At 41.1% G+C, this 20,962-nt stretch overlaps 1 protein-coding gene across 2 annotated transcripts; it reads right to left on the bottom strand.

Annotated features, from left to right (window-relative positions):
• Positions 1-988: 988 nt before the first annotated feature.
• On the bottom strand, positions 989-20,629 carry Mtch2 (mitochondrial carrier 2). Of its 2 annotated transcripts, none has more exons than NM_001106488.3 (13): positions 20,462-20,629; positions 18,386-18,470; positions 18,137-18,243; positions 14,948-14,974; positions 14,712-14,774; positions 12,833-12,890; positions 12,216-12,267; positions 10,947-11,006; positions 8,145-8,238; positions 6,785-6,832; positions 5,873-5,940; positions 3,952-4,027; positions 989-2,425 (listed from the first exon to the last, which is right to left on the bottom strand). In NM_001106488.3, the coding sequence occupies exons 1-13, from the start codon at positions 20,546-20,548 to the stop codon at positions 2,339-2,341; spliced, it is 912 nt and encodes a 303-aa protein (NP_001099958.2). In that variant the 5' UTR covers positions 20,549-20,629; the 3' UTR covers positions 989-2,338. Both variants share the same exon structure in this region, with proteins under 2 accessions (NP_001099958.2, NP_001304259.1).
• Between the last annotated feature and the right edge of the window lie 333 nt (positions 20,630-20,962).

Raw genomic sequence — 20,962 nt, 5'->3', positions numbered from 1 at the left:
GAGTTAAGGGACAGTTTTGGGCCACCTAGTCTGAATACTGGCAAAGTGAACTCAGGTCCCCTGAAACCGTGAGTCTTAACTGCTGCTGTTTCTCCAGCCCACTCCAGTTAGTTTTTCTAGAAATCCCAATAGGGAGCTGAGCACCATGTCTGTCAGATTTATAATCCCAGCAAATGGGAGGCTGAGGTCAGCATTGCCTACACAGCAAGACCCTGTCTCAGCTAAACTAAGCTAGGCCATTTTTAAACCAGCTGTGCCCAGGCCTGTGATTCCAACATGGGAATATCAGGAAGTCAAAGGCAACCTAAGCTATAGAACCTTGGTTGGCCTACAGCTCACTATGTAGATCCGCCTGCCTCTGCCTTCCAAGGGCTGGGATTAAAGGCATGTACCGCCACACTCAGCTAGTATTTGTTTTGTTTTTAAAGATTTAGCCATTTATGTATAATATAAAAGCACACTGTAGCTATCTTCAGACACACCAGAAGAAGGCATCAGATCCTATTACAGATGGTTGTGAGCCACCATGTGGTTGCTGAGATTTGAACTTAGGACCTCTGGATGAACAGTCAGTGCTCTTAACCACTGAGCCATCTCTCCAGCCTGTATTTGTTTTTGATATAGCATTTTTATATAGTCTAGGTTAGCTTCAAACTTGCTATGTAATGGATGATGATCTGTGAACTCCTGAACTCCCTGTCTGTATCTCCCTGATTTTGGTTTGTATCACTGTCCCCATTTTTCTGATCTGTAGATAGAACCCTGTTACTCGCTTGTTAGGTAAGTGCTCTACCACTAAGTCACACCTTAGCTCTACAAATGAGACTATTTTCACTGAGTAATTCTAAACCATGGCAAATACAGCAGGCCAAAATGCATAGGCAAAACCAAAGTCCTGCTGCCCTCTGGTGGTGGCCTGGTTCTCACAGTCAGCTATGTTCTCAGAACAGGGGAGTGTGTGTACACAGAAGCAGCAGGATAAACATGGTGCATTTTCCTAGATCATTTTTACTTGACCTTTTTTTGGGAGAAAAGAGTAGGTAATGCAAAACATGTTTTATATTAAAACAGATGCAGATAGTATTGAATAGAATATAAAATTTACATTACTTTTGAGACAAAGTACTTTTGACATCAAAGACATTTCAAACTAAGCTACTTATGAGCTTCTGGTTGCATCCCTCCCTAACCCTGAGCAGAAGACCCTGCTCGCTCACACTACCTAACATCATGGCCTCTGCTGCATTGACAGAAGTCTAAAAGCAGCAAAGTCAGTGCTTACTCATTTGGCAAAGTACCAGTGAATTTACTTAAACAATTGACACCTTAGGGCTTTCTCATCTTACGAGCATTTTAACCTGACGTTAAAAGGCCTGAGTGAATAGAATCTCAATGCCTGAGTTGAGAATTTTCATTGTAAAGTGAATTTTCCTCCAGTAAGTGTTTTTAACAAGCCTCACTGAGGGTCTGACATGCGAGCTGGACAATATCCTAGGAACCTGGTCACCAGATAAGGAGGTACAGATACACTTTTCAAGGGCATCATCACAAATGAAAACAAACTACTCACCTTCTGCAGTAACAAAAAGGAAACAAATGCTTAGGAGCAGGAGCTTATAGTAATGGAATCGCAGTGAAGACAGACCTTAGAGGCTGGAGGGCACTGAGCACTGAGGGGCTACTGTTGTGCTACGGTGTTTGCTTCTTGTGCTACAAGAAGTCAAGAGCTTCTTTGGAGTGAAAGGCCATCATATTTTCTCCCCAAATCTTGCTTAAGCCTGTGTAACTGACCTTTCTGTTGGTGGTGACAACTTTCTCTTCTATAGTAACAGAAGGCATACAGCTACAGTTACTCAGCAGCATTAAGAGATAAGATGGGTCAACTGCTTGGAAACATGGTGGGAGGTAGACTGCTGGTTGCTGTTGACTTTCTAGCATCTATGTACTCAGGTAATCATAAACTCCCACATGGTATCCTTTCTTAATTTATCAACTCTTATGGAATTAGTTCCTTCTAATTGGAATTCTATTCTTCATTTGACAAACCTGACTCAAATCTACATGACAACCTGCTTAATATTTAGGAAAATACGTCTGTTTTCTGTTTAAAACAAGAATTTGGAGAAATAAATGCCCCACTTCAAATAACTACTGGGGAACACTAGTGGTAAATGATGTTGTGCTAGGAAAAAGAACAAAAAAGCAGACACCAATCACCTCCATTTTCCCAAGATTAAATGATTATTAAAAAAGCGTGCCACTGTATAGAAATCAACATTCTCTCCCATAATTCTGTGCATTGGGACTATAGAAATGTCACTGTCCCTGCTCCACATCTTCAAATTAACATTCTCAGGTCACAATAGTAAGTCTTCCCACAAGGAACCTTCCGGAAAAACAAGCTGTTTCCTCGGCTCATATTTCCCTGGAAAAGAAAAGAAACAGAAATATAAAGTCTAGCATGAAGATGAACACGGCCAATCTAAACCAGCACTTAGAGCTGGACAGGTTTCTAGGAGATGTGACTGAAATGACTACGATAAGACTGGACCCACCAGGAAGGCTGTGTTACAGAATTTTCACCAAGTACCTCTTATATCAGCTCCTTCATGTATGAAACACTGTTGTTTGAGTAAGATATGAGTAACCCAGATCTTCACAGGCTTTGCAGGAATGTCGTGGAAAATGCTAAGCATGTATCTGATATATCACAGATGACTAATAAAACTTTGCTGCTTTTCTAAGCACATACAGAATCAATGGTTTCTCAGATAAGGTTTCTCTGGCACCTTATTCCATTTTTCTATGTTCTTTCCTCCTACAACAGGGCATTACTTAGAAATGGGAACTGCAGTAGGAGACTGTCTTATAAAACAGTTAAAATCTGGTCTGGAGAAGGGCTGAAGTGTTTCCCACACATGTGCAAGACCCCAGCTGGGTTCAATGACCAGCACTACAAAAAGAAACTGAAAAACAGTCATGGAGAGGTAGCACCGTGGCAGAGCCCTTGCCTATTATTTGCAAGGCTCTGGGTTTGATCCCTAGCACTCCAGGAAACAAAACCAAAACAAAATAATAACAGCACCAGACCAAATTAAAACAAGAAAGGGGTGTAAAACTCAGAAGGAAACCCATGACATCAATGGTACTGAACTCATTCAAAGAGTCTAGCTTGGATTCAGCTAGCATGAACAGTGAGCAAAGTAACCATAGTAACAACTGGACCTTTTCATCAGAGTCTAGTCTGGGAGAGCCTGAGTTCTGTAAACAAAGCCTTTCTCATCTGTATCCTGGACTCTGAAGTAATGCAACAAAGACCTTCTTTATATCCTTTCTCTGCAATCCTTTAAAAAGTGCTTGCCACTCAAAACTATATGTAAACTGATGGCCATTTTATGTGATCCCATGCTAAAGTTAGTGGACAGCCTATCCATTATCTTAGTGCCTACTAAAACTTTGTCTAGATTGATCAAAAAATATTTGGTCAATGATGTAACTCGCAGCAGTAACCATAAACTAAAGCTTTGACAAACTCGTCCACTAACAAAACAGGAAGCAAGCAGCTAGTTCTGTAGGTATCACTTTGACAAACTTTTGTCAAGTAGATAATGTCTTATTTTCAGACTTCACATCTAACTGTGGGAAAAGTAGTACATAAGAGGTTCTCAGGAGTTACAGAAAGACAAGTCTGCTGGGCTGAGTTCAGTGCAGAGCATGTGCTCAGCCTATGTGAGGTCCTGGATTCAATCCTCGGCACTAAAATAAGAGCGAGTTTGGAAACGAGTTTGAAATCAGGTTATTACTTAAATAACTAGGAAAATTATCTTTCTGGATTCTATTTGTAACTTTCATCCTGTCATTCAAATAGCTTGTGGTTAACATGTAGGGATTTTACTTCTTTACTCCAGCTGGTAATTTAAGAGAACAAAAACAAACACAAGAGATAAATACCGCTTTTTGTAGCATGCACCAGCAATCTATCCAAGAAGTATATATTGGGGAGTAAGGAGGAGATCCACCAGCAAGCCTGAAATTGAAAACATTTACATCATCAACAGATTTTTGGCAAAATTCCAGCATAGGTTCCCTGAGAGATAGTTTTAATGAGACAAATCACACCAGAAGAAAGATCAACCATCCTATAGTTAGGTTTCAAGTCAACAAACAGAAACTTCATTAATTTTGTTATCTGACAATTCACACATGTGTAGGATGTATTCTACTACTCTCTCCCTCACACCTCTTATTTCCTTCCCATCTCTATCTGCAACCCCTCATCCCTACTGGATTCTTTGCCAGAATCATAACTTGGTTTTATTTTTTGATACATTTAGATTTCCCATTAGTGGATAAATAAACAACTACATGTCTAACCACCTGGGAATTTTCTTCATAAAGAATCTAGATATGATAACAGATATAAACACTGGTGACTACACTCTCTTACCTGAATACAACCCATAATCAATCCTTTAACTCATTTTTAAAAAAATTATGTGTACGGTTGTTTTGCCTGCATGAATGTCTGCGCAAATGTGCCTTCCTGGAGGCCAAAAGAGGGTCACAGAGACCAAGGATCTTGAGTTGCACGGTCTGACTGACCTTGGCTGGCCTCTAACTCAGATCCACTTGCCTCTGCCTCCTGAGTATTAGGATTTAAGATGCTCATTATCAGGATCAGCTATTTAACTAATTTTAAAGTATGTGCTAGGCTAAAACATAGAGACTGCTCTAAAAATCAGAAAATAACAATGTTGGTCAAACATGAACTAATAATTCCATGTAGCTATTTCTTGTAAATTTCTTGTAAAAACAGGATCATGCCTAAAGACATATTAAGTCAGATATTAGAACAGGTTTAAAGGGTTTCTTGTTCAAGACCTTATTTTTAGTTATGTGGTGGTGCCCATAGAAACCAGGACAGGGCGTTGCATCCCTTGGAGCTGGAGTTACAGGCAATTGTGAGCCACCTGATGTGGGTGGTGGGAACAGAACTCAGGTCCTCTGAAAGAGAGTATGTGCTCTTTTCCACTGAGCCATCTCTCTAGGCCCATTTTTGTTTTTTCTGACACAGTATCTTATGCAGCATATTTTGGCCTTAAACTTGCTATACATCCAAGTTTAGCTTTGATCTTTGTCTTCCTGCCTCCACCTCCCAATTACTAGGACTAAGGCACAAGATACCACAGATGACTATAGAACAGAGTTCGGAGTTAATTCAAGAAGCAACAATCCTGCTGATGTGGTAGACCCACTTGACATCTGCAAATTGGAAATCAATGGTATGCGCTAACATATCCCAGGGCTGTACAGGTGGAGACAGTCAAATCCCTGGGGCTCACTGGCCAGCTAACCTAGATGAATTTGAGAGTTCTAGACCAACCAATGAAAGAACTTGTCTTAAAAAACAAGGTGAATGGCACCTGAGGAATGACATTAGACATTGACCTCTGGCCTCCACACATACACCTCTCCCAAAACGCACAATACAATGTGTATCCACACATACACTATGTATGCACATGTGCATGTATCCACACACTTTACATTTTATGAATAGTTCCTATACTCCAAAAAGATAGGAAGTAGCTTCTTAAAAACAGAATCTGATGACTGGAGAGATGGCTTAGGTGTGTGCTCTTCCAGAGGACCTGAAGTCAGTTCCCAGCACCCATTTCAGATGGCTTACAACCACCTGTACCTCCAGCTGTAGGGAATCTGACATCCTTCTGGCTTTCTGGTGCACTTGCACTCATTTGCACAACCCCCCTTAGACAGGTATGCATAAACATAATAATTGTAGCACACATTTACTTCTAGCTTCCATATGCAAACATGTATAAGCACCAGCCAAAAAAACCAAAGTACTTACCCACAGTTGTTAACAGCCATAAGATTAGATACAAGCACAAAGGGATATGTCAACATACTGGCAAAGAACTGCAAAACAACAAGACAGCTAAGTAACCACATCATTCTCAGTCAACTTTGCCACTCTCCTTTCCTCAAAGGCCTAGTGCTATAATGCCCCAGCATTCCGACGGCAGTCTTGCATCCTCAGCAACCTCGGAATGCTTTTATATAGTCTCAGCTAAAGGTGCTTCTTTTGCTCCAATATACTTCTATAGTTAACATTTGTCAAAACGCCAGAAGGTTATTCTTATCCTAGAATTGGGGTCTCAGTTAAATAAAAGCGATCTACTTATTGAAGAGAAAAAGCCTTAAACTAATACAAATAAAGAAAATATGAGCATTCTCTCAAAGAAGTGCCTTAGAAGCCCTAGCTGGTGTGCTGATTAGTGCTGTCCATTTCACTACATAGGAGGCTGATGCAGTTTTCTAAGGCAGATGGGATGGCTGAGTTACAAGGAAAGTACTTGGTGCCCAGCTGATGACCTGAGTTCAATCCTCAGAACCCACATACTGTACAGAGAGCTGACTCCCCAAAGTCCTCTCACCGTGGCTCTTACATGCCTGCACTGGCTCCCACAACACAAAATAAATGTGTGAGTATAAAGGGTGCAGCTCTCTAAGTGCGATGTGAAAGATACAGTATGCTGCTGTCCCTACTCCCCCATGAAAGCTGAATAACACAAAAACCACTTGGGGTAAATACTGCTGTGAGGTAGCAACTGTATTATTACCGTTAACAAAGAGTAATGAATTTGATGGACATTTCCAGGGAGACATCTAGCAACTTTAAAACTGTGATCGAACAGGTTAGATTTTTTAAGGAAAGCAAAATATAAAAAAACAACTGTTCCTAGAAAATTAAGAAACTCACTCCTGTGACAGCTTGGGAATAACTTTTCATTTCATTCATGGTAGAGACCTAAAACAGGAAAAAAGCTTCTATCAGAATGAATCATACAAAATCAGATAGTAAGTTAAAAGTCACAAACACACCAATAGGTTGCATTTCTAATTATCAGCCTGATAGCATGAAAATGAAGTTTAAGAATAAAACAAAATGGGGCTGGGGATTTAGCTCAGTGGTAGAGCGCTTACCTAGGAAGCACAAGGCCCTGGGTTCGGTCCCCAGCTCCGAAAAAAAAAAAAGAATAAAACAAAATACCTATGATGAGGGGACTGGAGAGATGGCTCAGTGGTTAAGAGCACCGACTGCTCTTCCTGAGGTCCTGAGTTCAAATCCCAGCAACCACATGGTGGCTCACAACCATCTGTAATGAGATCTGATGCCCTCTTCTGGTGTGTCTGAAGGCACAGTGTACTCATACAATAAAATAAAATCTTAAAAAAAAAAAAAAATACCTATGATGAACATAAAAGGATGGCAGTCAAGGCTGGGTGTGGTGCTGCATGCCTTATACCCAGCACTTGAGAGACGGATGCAAGTTCAGGTCAGCCAGGGCTGCACGGTCAGGACCCCCCCCCCCCTCCCATGCCCCAACCAAAAAATGTCAATCAAGATGACTGACATACTGAAACCCTATCAAAAGATTTCCAAATTGATTGTCCTCATCAATCAATACTGACAAATTCCCATCACACTATGATGGTCTAGAAAGAAAAGTACTCACCTCAATATTTGAAAAACAGAAGAAAATTGTGATGGGTAACAGGTTCCATTCCATAGAAAAAGGCCTATGAGAGGTCTTGTTTATGCTTTACACCAAGAGATAACTCAGACCCTCAAAACCTCTCAGGTAGAGATTTCTAGGAGCCCCTTTCTTTTTTTTTTTTTTTTTTTTTTGGTTCTTTTTTTTTTTTTTTCGGAGCTGGGGACCGAACCCAGGGCCTTGTGCTTCCTAGGTAAGCGCTCTACCACTGAGCTAAATCCCCAGCCCCTAGGAGCCCCTTTCAATACCCCAGATGTGGAAAACCTTCAAATACACCAAACAGCTATTCTCCATCTTGTGTCCTCTAAAGTTAGGTATCGGGGAAAAAAATTGTGAAGTTCTGACAATATCAGGGCTAATCCATGAGCACACTCAGTCAGACTTAAGGGAACTTCTAAGTGTATCCCTCTATAGAAAATAGCATGGTCACGCATCTCAATAGTTTTTACTGTATAATGTTCTGTCTGGCATATAATAAATTACCATCTTTCTTATAGCTAAAATGGCTTCCAGTGAATACAAAGAAAGTCCACACCAGCATATCTTACCAAGGTCATAACTTACCCCACTGTCCAGTGCATAGGTATTGATGAGATAAGCCAGTGAGTTACACAGCCACAAAGAAATGATGTCACCTAGGAGGCGAGGAATGAGGCCCCTACATGAAGACATGTAAATAAAAAGTTATGATCAAGAAACAATCTATTCAGTATGAATACTTCCCAAAAACAAGAGATTAAAAACATTCTAGAGGACTGAAGAGACATCAAACCCCAGAGGATAACTCACATTTCAAGTTCAGTCTAGTTAAAAACTGTACTAAATGCTAACATGTAATGACTTTTATTCCCACTTTTAAAAATATAGGTCAGTTATGATCCTCTGACCTACAGCCAATGTCACACTTTACCATTAACAACCATAATATGGAAGGCCAAAGATTTACAAGGTGCTTTGCAGAAGAGATTTAATATGGTCTTACTAAACTATTTGATAATCAAGTTTGGCAGGGCAAAAGATGAGGAAAAAAAGTCAAGTGAGAATGATCCAAATACAGATATAGCAAAAGGATGTTTCCAGAGGTTAGGGATAAAGCTCAGTTGATAAGAGGGCTTGAAGCACAAGGCATTAAACTTGACTCCCCAGTACTATACAAACTGGATGTAGTGGTTCACACCTCTAACTCTAGCCCTCAGTAGATAAGAGGCAGGAGGTGCAGGAAGGAGTTCAAGGCAATCCTTTGCTATGCAGCCAGTTCAAGGCCTGGAACATATGTCTGTGTCTTAAAAAAAAAAAAAAATTGACATTCATTTACTACATGTCAGTGCTTATAAGTGATAGAGCTGGTATTTAAACTCCGCTCTTCATTCTGCAAGGTAATGTTCCCACTGTTCCATATTGTAAACATAAGTTTGTCTCACGTAACCAAGGCTGGTCTCAAACTTGCTATGCATCCAAGAATAACCTCGAACTCCTAATCCTTTCTCTTACCTCTGCCTCTTGAGTGTTAGGATTATAGGCACTGTCCAGAATGCTCAGTTTTATGGGGCTGAACCCAAAGCTCCTTGTATACTAAGCAAACACAGTACAAACTCAACTATATTCCAGGCTCATCAATATTTTCTTTAAAATCAGACTAGGAGCTGGAGAGATGGCTCAGTGGTTCAGAACATTTATTGTTCTTGCTAAAGATCCTAGTTTAGTTCCAGCACCTCCATGGTAGCTCACAACTGCCTGTAACTCTAGTTCCAAAGGGTCTGATTCTCTCTTCTGAGCTCTGCTAGCATTGTATGCCCATGGCACGGACACATATACTTGGAAACACACACACACAAATAAAAATATTTAAAATTGGGCTGGAGAGATGGCTCAGTGGTTAAGAGCACTGACTGCTCTTCCAGAGGTCCTGAGTTCAATTCCCAGCAACCACATGGTGGCTCACAACCATCTGTAATGGGATCTGATGCCCTCTTCTGGTGTGGCTGAAGACAATGGCAGTGTACAGTGTACTTACATAAAACAAATAATCTTAAAAAAATAATGTATTTAAAATTAAACTAATGATAAGCTACCTTTCCTGTCAGAATATTTATGAAATTCAAAAAAATAAACTTAGGGGCTGGAGAGATGGCTCATCCAGAGGACCCAGGTTTAATTCCTAGCCTCATAGTGGTTCATAACCATGTGTGACTCAAGTTCCAGGGGCTCTGACACCATGTTCTAGCTTCCACACATGGTGGTTTCTGCACATATATGCAACTAAAACATCCATATACATAAAATAACAATTAAAAGAAAAAAGAAATCTAGAGGTAATAGTACAGCTCAGTGGTGGAGCATGTGCAAAGACCTATGTTTGATTTCTAGTATCAATCAATCAAAAGAGAACCATTTTATTGCAGGCAATAAATTTTTGTTAGTCAAGTACAGTAGTTTAAGCTCTTCCAAAGTCAAGCCTTGCAAATACTTATTCTCCAAGTGTAATTAAAATGCATTTTATACTTTTCCATTTTTTTTTAAAGATTTATGGGGGCTGAGAGATGGCTCAGTGGTTAAGAGCACTGACTGCTCTTCCAGAGGTCCTGAGTTCAATTCCCAGCACCCACATGGTGGCTCACAACCATCTGTAATTGGATCTCATGTGAGCCACCATGTGGTTGCTGAGCATTGAACTCAGGACCTCTGGAAGAGCAGTCGGTGCTCTTAACCACTGAGCCATCTCTCCAGCCCCCAGTTTTTCCACTTTTTAAAAATTAGTTTTCTCATTAGTTTACTAACTGTACTGTAAAAACGTATTAAAAAGGTATGAACATCAAATATTTACTAAAAAAGCAAAGAAATTAAACATGGTGTTGAATAATTTTAACCCCAGCACTTGAGAGGCAGAGACAGGTCGGTCTCTGTGAGCCTGAGACACTATCTCAAAAACAAAACAAAACAAACAAACAAGGCCTGCTGCAATGGCTCAGCAGGTTAGGGTTCTTGTCACCACACCTGTCAACTCTAATTCAACTTCCGGAACCCACACATGGAAAGAGAAAACTGACTCCCAAGCTGTCCCGACTTCTACACATGCACCCAGAAGTAGAGGTGCAGAAGAATTGGGAATTCAAAGTCATCCTCATTCAGTTTGAGGTCAGTCATACTATGAGCTATGAGAAAAAAAAAATTTGCTTTAAAAAAAAAAATCCTTATTTCCAACTTATAAAACATCTCTTTTAAGTCAGTAGATGTCTGTAAACATCTTAACATAAAGTAAACCCTGAGAACATTTTCCCCACAAATTAAACAAAGACCTATAGCCTAATTTTCAAGGAAGCTTTTCTACTAATACAAAAATCACAGGTAAACTCAACATTTACTCACGCAAAAAATCCTACGATGCCTTCTTCCCGGTAGATGGTTACTATGGAGTCACACAGTCCGCTAGGCAACAATAAAGATAAAGGACATTAAGATCACTTGAGCTATGAGAAAGGAGTTCCAGTAACCACCTCCCCACCCACCACCAACAGGTTTCATACAACCCAGGCCAGCCTAAATTCATTAAGTAGAGGCTGACCCTGAACTCCCGTCTGCAGTTTCCAAAGAGGCCTGAGATCATAGGTATACCTCGCAACACTTAGTTAATAATCATTTTTGACAAAGTCAATTTTATAACTCCTTTTGCGCTGGTTGAGTCTTGTAGAATAGTTAAAATTCCAGTAGAAAAATGAATCTATTAAGGCTAGAGAGATGGCTCAGTGGTTAAGAGCATTGGCTTCTCTTCCCATGTTCCACATGGCAGCTCACAACCCTCTGTAATTCAAGTCTCAAGGGATCTGATGTTCTCTTCTGACCTCTATGTGCATCAGACACGCATGAGGTACAGACATACAATCAAGCAAAACATCCATATACATTAAAGTGAAACAATTAACTGTGAAGGGATAGCCAGGAGGTAGTGGCAAACGCCTTCAATCTTAGCACTTGGGAGGAAGAGGCAGCCGTATCCCTGTAAATTTGAGGCTAGCCTGGTCTACCAGGTGAATTCCAGGAGAGCCAGGGCTACACAGAGAAACCCTGTCTTGAAAAATCAATAAACAAACAAATAAACGAATAAATGAGAGAGAGAGAGACAGACAGACAGACAGACAACAGACAGAGACATGACTATGCAGGGTGTGGAATATACAGTTCAGAGAGCATTTCGTTTCAATGGTCCTACCCTGTACTCTGTGGTCCTTGGCTAGGTTCCTAACTTAGCCTAGGCCCATTTTCTCATATTTTAGTGCTTTTGGTACACAAGCACTAAATGATACAACAGTGTGAATTTGTTCTGTAAATGCTGAAGAACCTTAAAAGTATAAAGTAGTAATGCTTTCTTTTTGCTTTAACAAATTTCCTTGAACAGTGAAAAACAGAACAGGCTGGAAAGATGCTTGGTGCTTAAGACCACTTGCTGGTCTTAAAGGACCCTGGGTCAGTTCCCAGAACCTAAATGGGGGCTCACAACTGTTTCTAACTCCAGTTTCCAGTTCCAGGATATCTGACACCTCTTCTGGCCTTCATGGATACTGAATGTATGTGGTGCACATACAGACAAGCAAGTGCACACATAACAAAGAAAGAAAAAGAGAACCCCCAAACACTTACCAGTACTTAGACTCTCTGCCGATAAACTGTACCATGGACCTCAGAGTAATCACTGTAGAACAGAGACGAGACTATTTTAGAGTCAGTAAGGCATAGCTGTAAAGATTTTGCTGACAAGCCCTACAACCTGAGTTTGATCCTTAGAATCTACATAGCAGAAAAATAAAATGGATTCCCAGTTGTCTTCTGACTTTCACACATATCCTGTGGAATGCCTGCCCCTTCTCTGCCAAAATAAATGCAAAACAAATTCTTTTTTTTTTTTTTTTTTTTTTTTGGTTCTTTTTTTTCGGAGCTGGGGACCGAACCCAGGGCCTTGCGCTTCCTAGGTAAGCGCTCTACCACTGAGCTAAATCCCCAGCCCCAAAACAAATTCTTTTTAATTAAACTAAAATCATACCAACTATGTTGATTTATTTTGATAACTCTACAGGCTCTCTTTCTTTTTCTTAATTTAAAGACACTATCTGGAAGAAGATGGTGATGCAGGTGAACAAAGAACTCGAAGGCAGAGCCCTGCAGTCGATGCCCACCCTAAGCTATCTAAACATCCAAGAAAGAGCAAAGCTATAGAACAAAGAAGTGAGGTTGTTTTACACTATCAACTTCAAACATACCGTGGAAGGGATGTGTAATGAGGGTAGCAGCAGAACGAGCAATCATCTCTCGAGTTGTCTAGAAACAATCAAAGCACACTTCTGAGATCTAAGTAAGTGCCACTCCTATTCCTATAAACACAGTACAGGGCAAAGGACTAGGCAATGGGGCTTTCCTGTTTTGCAGTCAGACGCTAGCTCCAATGGAATTAATGTCATATTTTGCCATTTCATTATACCCCTCATGAATTTCAACCTGTTATTTTCCCCAACTCTAAACACAAGACAAAAACAACAGAAAGCAAAACACACACAGGCATGCACACACGCACGACAAAGAAACAGAGGAGGTTACCAGTTTGAATAAACTTACTTACCAGAGCTGGACTCATGCATGCATTCATGCATGCATTCATTCATTCATTCATTTATTCATTCATGCATTCATTCACTCATTCATCCATTCATTTGGCAGTAGTAGGAATTGAAACCAGGGCCTCACCCACGCTAGGTAAATGCTCAACTAACAAGCTCTATTCCTGGCCTTCTTTCTACTTCCTTCATGCAGTCTATCTCAGTTTAGGCTGGCCTTGAGCTTACTCTGCAGCCCAAGCAGGCCTTAAAGTTCTGCTCATACTGCTTCAACCTCCCAAAGTAACTGGGATTACAGCCTGAGGCATCATGTCTAGATGAGGCATGAATTTGGATTATTTACTTTCTCTCACAATGACAGGTTTCAAAGAAGCTGGTATCTACACGAGAGAGATGTTAGGCTTTAGATATATGCCAAACATCTTAGGGACACCAACTCTGCAAGTGTGGAGCCTCAGAGTTTCTACTGAAAGTTATCTTTTCAGTCTAGGAATCTGTATTAAATCTAAGCTAAGTTACATCTCCAGCCTTAGAGTAGTTCTGAAGCCAAGCATGGGGAAGACAAACAAGTGACAGGTTCATTTCAGCTGCAGAATAATATGACAAAAGCATCTCTGGACAAATAAGAGCTAACATGCAAAATTTAATTCTAGCACTCAGGAAAACAGAGGCAGGTGGATCTCTGAGTTTGAGGCCAACCTTATATATAGAGTTCCAGGCCAGCCAGGGCCACATAATGAGACCCTGTCTCAATAAAATAACTAAAAGATAAAAATATAAAAATAAACTTGCTGCATGTCTTCAACATTCTAGAAGATTTTTTTCTTAAATTTTTTAATTTATTTTTACTTATATGAGTACAATGTCCCTCTCTTCAGACACACCAGAAGAGGTCATCAGATCTCATTACAGATGGTCATGAGCCACCATATGGTTGCTGGGAATTGAACTCAGGACCTCTGGAAGAGCAGTCAGTGCTCTTAACCGCTGAGCCATCTCTCCAGCCCCTCTAGAAGACTTTCAAAGCTAGGCATGCTGGTATATTCCTGAAATTCCACACTGGGGAGGAGAGGAAAGCTGAGGGAAGGAGGATGGTTGAGTTTGGGCCAGCTTGGACGACAAGACAGACTGTCAAAATAAGTAATAAATAACAAAAAAAGGATAAAATTAGGGACTGGAGAGTTGCCTGAGTGCTCTTCCAGAGGACCCAATTTTGGCTCCTAGCACCCACACAGCAGTTCCCAACTCTCTTTAACTTCAGTTCCAAGAAAATACTCTTCTGGCCTGCAGGTACCAGGCAGGTGTACAAACAGGCAAAACACCCACACACGTAAAGAAGATAACAACTGCCTCAGCCTTAACGCAGACTGAGTTGCACCTATTCTCAACAGCAGGCTATGCTCTTCTTTTGGGTAATTAAACAGGAAACTCAATTTAAACTGAGGATTTTCTTTTCACTTGGGAACAGATCTGGAAGCCCAGGATGCATAATCCTGGTTCAGTCACGCAGGGTAAATTTATCTCTTACCTCTTTGATAACTCGGTCAAAGGAGGATGGATATTCTTTTTGTACATTTGCAGATCCTAAGTCCTGGAAATCAAAAGCGAAGACAGAAATCTTGATGGTTTTAAAGAGAAGCCACCCCATAAGATACCACACCATTGAGGTGAAAAGGAAAAGGCTTGGCTTGGCTTCTAGGGAGGAAGGGTCAAGCAACAGGAATTTGCCAGAGACAGGGATTCACATAGAAAGCTTCAACATACCTCAGGTTTCTCACACTCCTGGTAATACTATAGAGGACACAGAAATGAAGGATAATTAGAACTATCAATGTGTGTTGTTACAGAAAGCATTGACAAAGTGAGAAGCACTGATTTTCTTCTGAAAAACTCCCAATTTTTACTACACATTAATCAACGAAATACATATCTCTGTGGTGGCATTATTGCAAAGTTGAAGATCTAGTTACTTAGCACAGGGTGACCTTGAACACATGGCAATTCTTCTGCCTCAGCCATCCACGCCTTGGCATCATAGGTAGGCGCTACCATGCCTAGTTTGTTTTTTGAGGTAGGGCTTCATGTAATCCAGGCCAACATTAATCTCTCAAGAAGCTAAGAATGGCCTTGAACTTCTGATGCTTCTGCTTCTACGTCCCAAGTGCTGGGATTTTAGTCACACACTATCACACCAGTTTATGTGGTGCTGGGATGGAACCAGGGCTTTGTACATGACAGACCACACTCTACCCACTGAGTCACCTCATACACACTTAACCCCTACTCTAAGCTTTTGGTTTGATCCCCAGTAATGTAAGAAAAACAAGGTGGCAGAGTAGAATTAACTATCACAACTAAACCCTCCCAGGACCTCATTTACTAAATATATCTATTTAATAGGAAACTGTTCAAACCATTGTGCTAGTGTTTTCATGGAAAAAAGCAGAAATACCAAATTAAGGCAAGATTCTTTTTTTCCAAGGTGAAGAACACAGAATTGATACCCAGTTTAAGTATCATTCTGCTTTTCTCATTGTGACTGCTTCTAAAATAAGCAAGACTTTTTTTCTCTTCTGGAGAAGAGAATGTGACTTACAAAACCCCAGATTATATTGCAAGAAGAAATATGGCTTCTGGTATATTTTAGAAATAGAAAATGCACTCAAGAAGGCAGAGGCAGGAAGGTCTTTGTGAGTCTGAGGTCAATTTGGTCTACATAGTGAATTCCAGGCCAGTTAGGGCTTTGCAGTGAGTTCCTGTTGAGGAGTTGGACAAAAAGAAAATAGAAAATGGGCTAGAACATAAAAGGGCCCAACATTTTCAAGCTTAGTAGATGACAATTAGCTTTATTATTTACTTTGCTACTTTTTCTCTTTCCCTTTCTTTTTTTGAGACAGGTCTTATAGCCAATAATGACCTTGAACTTTTTACCCCTGTCTCTACCTGCCTACCTGCCAAGTACTGGGCTTATAGGCTTGCTAAACCATGCCTGTGTTTCATTTTCTAGTCTTACCAGATTAAAAAACAGGCAACACTTTTTTTTTTTTTTTTTTTTTTTGTAAAAAGAATAACTACTGGATGCAGTGGCATACACCTTTAATTCTAGCATTCAGGAGGCAAAAGGAAGAGGCTAGCCACGACTACATAAGGAGCTCTAGGACAGCCAAGACCACAGAGAAAGACTTTTGTCTTAACCCCGTCTCCCACTCCCAAGAAGTCTCCTCAGCCCCAAGGCTTGTACAACACAGACACCTGATAATCAATGATGCTGACCATCCTAGAGCCCTCCCAGCAGACTGTGGCTTAGAGATTACAGTAGGCAACAATGCTTTATCTGTTGTTACGCAGGATATTAGAAGGCGTAAGACTAATGGGACGTGCCTGTAAGAGTGGGCAAAGGTTCAAGAATCCAAGAGTATGTTTTTCCCCTTCAGACTGGATACATGTCCTTTTGAAGATATCCTACAACCCACTGCTTCCCTTCTGTCCACAGTTGTGCAAGTTTCTTTGCACATCTGGGTCTACAGATGTCAACTGGCTACCTACATATGTGTGTCCAGGGGACCTCAGCTCAGCACCTTCAAACTAGGTTCTTGTCATGAGGACCTAGAATATCAAATCAGTAACTATATACAATATAAAACCCAGCCCTTGAAACGCAGCAGGGCACAAAGTGATGAAATGCTAACTATGGTTCTGGTGAAGCCAGGCCTACCCAGGAAGGCCTTTAAGATGTTGGAGTCTGATAAAAATTAGAACAGTGGTCAAACAGATGTCTAGAATTGTTCTTTTCAGCTGAGTCATTAATGTTTATAAAATTTCTGGAAGTGTTCCTAAGCCATTAAGTACCTTTCACCATGTAGACAAGCAACGGCTTCTACAACCTCTTCAGCTTCAGGTACTTGAAGTAGGATGTCCAACACCCTTCTGCAAACCAGTGTCTGAGCCCAGGTGGGTAGAGGCATACAGTATGCAGCATGTCACCATTTTGAGTGCTTGGAAGCAAAATAAGTCAAATGGGACCAGCACCTGGCAGAAGCTACAGGAGGCCCTGGCCAGCCTGCCCAATATAACTGAGACCACTTTTCTTGCCATGACTACTCTCCATGCCACCAACCTCTACCAGCTAGCACCAGGACCAGAGATCCAGCATAGGGCAAGGAGTGTGCAATCAGAGGAACCCTGAGGAGGATATGGGCTCAGACCATACTCCACTGTAGCACAGAGTCCTATGACTGATGTTGCCAAAGACATTTTACCACCTGTATTGATCAGTTTTTTTACCTTTAAACTTGAACGGGCCTTGAACTCCTGACCCCTCTTCATCCTACCTCTAAATGCTAGGATTCCAAGCATATACTACTATGCCTAGCAGCAGCTCTTGCTTCTTTTCAATATTTATAGAAAATGTGTCACTAAGCTAATACTAGAAATTTAATAAATAACTCCACAAAAAAGTTTTAATCAGCTTTCTTTCTCTACATTAAATCAATAAGTAAAAAAGTAAAAAAAAAAAAAAAAAAAAAAAACCAAACTGTATGTATAAGTGAATGGAACTAATTTCTCCTCAGAATTTGTTTTAAAGGAAGAAAATCATATATATCAAGGTCAATTACTTCAACCTGCACAAACTTCCTGTTTCTTGGCTAAAAGTAGGTATTTCAAGAAAATGTTTTCATTCTGGCATGTGGGTACCCACTTGTAATTGCTGCATTCAGAAGGCAAATCAAATTCAAGACCAGCCCAAGCAACTAAGCAAGTCTATACTTTACACAGAAATCCTGTCTTCAATCGTTAACTGATTAATCAGTTAATCAATAAAGAGAAAATGTCTTTTGAGAGAAAGAAATACCAGGGTTATACGTTTATCTTTAAAATTGCTCTTTATAGTGGAATAAACTGTGTATAAAAGGTATCCAAAATATATGAGAACATTAACTGATTGCCTCTTACCTGTAAAACTTTACCATGGACCACAGTTCCAAGGACTCCTGAACACAGTCTTGGAGTTAAGCCTGTGAACAGCCCACGCTTCCCATCGATGCTTGCAATGTGCTGAGCTAAGAACACAAGTCAGAGATTTAGGTTCTAGTTCAAAAACATGGTTACAAAAAATTTCAAGGCAGCATGCCTTCTAAGTATTTTCTTTTTGTAACTCTAGCCCTCAATGTCAAACATTCCAGATAAATCAAAGGCACCTACCATAGCAAAAGAGGCCAGGAAGCTGATATACTTGTCGCCCAAAAATATTCCGTCCTATTGTTGGAGGAAGAGGCTCATATCCCACCTTTAAAAACAAAGGAAAGCATCAACACTAAGCAACACCCCAAATACCTTGCCTGCAAGGTCTTGAAAAAAGACAATCAGGCTCGACTTTGTCTGTGTTTGATGCTGAAATGGAGCCCATGACTGTCCTGCTCAATGCCAGCAAGCTACCTCCTTAGCCACATAATTTTTACAAATGAAAATGCAGTTTATATTTTTTAAGTCAATGATGGGAAGCATCATCTTTATCCGTTTTTTGTTCTTTTGGATAGATTAAGACTGGGTTCAACCAACTCCAATTTGCCCTTTGAGTTGGGCCCATAGAGTAAACCATGCAACTAAGATAGAGTATCAAACTGAAAATAGAACAAGGAAACCATTGTGTCAGGAAAGCCTAGTTTACAGATAAGGCTGACAAATATTTATTACAACATTTTTCATACTTGAACAAAATAAAATATTCACTGAGCCAGCTTCAAATGTCTACCTATATGGCTAACTAGACAACAAAGGCAAATGCATACAGCTGGGTAATTCACTTACAAAAATAATTACAAGTTAAGTCCACGTTAAATGTAAGACTCATTAGCAATATACAGAAAGTCATAAAAATTAATGATTGCCATTTTATTTGTACAATATATTCAGGGATTATAGTGCCAAAGGGATTCTTGAGATAAAAGAAATACAGGGCAGTTTGGGCTCTCTATTGTTGCAATTCCTCTGTGTTCAAACTCCCTCGGAACTCACTCAAAGTGCTACCATGCAACTTTTAAAACAGTATTTGGGAATTTCATCAACCTCCTGAGAGACTTGGCAACACACAAGATATTGTGAAATGAGAATTTAGGATATTTGAATTGTTGAGGCAAGAGCACTGAATGTCACTAAAAACAGTGGCCTTTGAGAACTATTGAGTAGTGGGTTCATACGTGTACTGCAAAATACTGTCAATTCTGTTTTAGACACAGATTTCGCTCTTTGTACTTCAACATCTACACTAAAATCTGAACTTAAATTTGTCAACTTGGCAACAATTTGTATGAGTAAACAATTCAAAAATAAGGTACATTCCAGAGTCTTGCTTTTGTTTTGTTCAGAATGGTAAACACTGAGGACAAAGATTCTAAAGCCTGCTCCCTTCCAGAACATGACAATACATGAGGTATGTCAACCCTCAATACATGCTTTAAAATGGCCTGTTCATAACAGGGAAAGTTAGAAAAGCAACTGAAAATACTACCACCAGCTAAAAGTAGGACTCCTGACCCCATGAATATAAATGACCACCTTAGAAATATTTTATAGCAGATTAGAAAGATTTGAAAGAGAGCTAAGAGAGACATCCGTGGGTACATTTAAACTCGCTAAAGTGTTTAAATAGAACTGATTTCCAGCTCTGACCAACGTGATTTTCATTGTCATGAACCACATGGGCTACTGTGAGAGCGCTCAATGGATCCTTAGGAAATCTGACTTCATTATCACTTCTCAATGCGCTCCTTGTGTATATCCGGGTATCTGGTGTTAAAATCTCTGAATGGGAATAGAAGTAGAAAGCAAAATAGAAAAATCGAATAAAAACAGTAAGATGTAGGCTTTCCTAGAATTTCAAATTTGTCCTTAGATGTTATTTCACCTCTCGAGTTTCACCGAAAAGGAGTGGCCGAGGTGTGGTGAATGCCAATATCAGAGGGGCGACAAGGAAGGGGGTTGGGAAGCCCTCGGTGGCAACCGGCCAGGATCAGGGAAGGAAAAACAAAGTTGAGAAGAGTCACCGGGCAGGGAAGGCCAGGTTGGCAGTTGGCTGCGGAAAGGGAGCGGGTCTACTTGGGGCGAGCCTTGGGAGGTTTCCGAGAGGGGCCGCGAGGCCGTGGAAGTTGTTCTTGACGGAAGATAAGGGCAGCATCTCGAGAAGGTGAAGGCCTGGGACACAGAGCCTACCCACAGGCGCAGAGGGCGGTGGCGACCTGACAGGACGCCGGCGGGGAAGGAAAGGGCGACGACTCATACCTGGATGAGCACTTTCACGTACATGAGCGGCTGGGACAGGATGGTGAGACCGGAGCCCAGGAGCACCTGACTGGCCGCGTCCGCCATGATGGCACCCGCGGACGGACGGACAGACGGAGTCACCAAGCGACACAGCCGGTTCCAGATCACGTGTCGGGGGCGCCGGCTTCACTGGCCCGCCCGCGGCGCGCCGCCCGCTTAGGCCCCGCCCACTGGCCCGCCTAAAGAAACGGCAGGCGCTCGCGAGGAGGCGCCTTGGGCGGGGCTTATGGGCGGGACGCGCATGCGTATGGGTATGGGTTCCTCGCGCCACTGGGAAAGGCGATTTCTCTTGCGCCTGCGCAAGCCGGAAGTGTCCGGAAGGGGTAGGGAGGGGGATGGTAATGATGTGGTGGTGGTGGGGTGACCCTGACGGCAAAGGCAAGGTCAGAGAACTAACAACTGGAACAACTGAGTTATATATCTATTCTCTCAGGCTTTGACGACATAAAGTTCAGTGGG

Source organism: Rattus norvegicus, chromosome 3 (genome assembly GCF_036323735.1).
Source record: "Rattus norvegicus strain BN/NHsdMcwi chromosome 3, GRCr8, whole genome shotgun sequence".
NCBI classification, from domain to species: domain Eukaryota; kingdom Metazoa; phylum Chordata; class Mammalia; order Rodentia; family Muridae; genus Rattus; species Rattus norvegicus.
Note: the sequence above shows the minus strand (reverse complement) of the source record. Positions and strands in the feature narration are given on the sequence as shown.

Bases quoted from the DNA above. Each gene is read 5' to 3' on its own strand.
- Mtch2 (NM_001106488.3), bottom strand. From the start codon at position 20,548: ATGGCGGACGCGGCCAGTCAGGTGCTCCTGGGCTCCGGTCTCACCATC. The intron at 18,244-18,385 runs GTAGGTGCCTTT...TTGTGTTCTTAG, and splicing joins TCCTGGCCTCTTTTGCTATG to CTCAGCACATTGCAAGCATC. The intron at 2,426-3,951 runs GTATTTATCTCT...TTTCTTTTCCAG, and splicing joins GGTGCATGCTACAAAAAGCG to GGAAATATGAGCCGAGGAAA.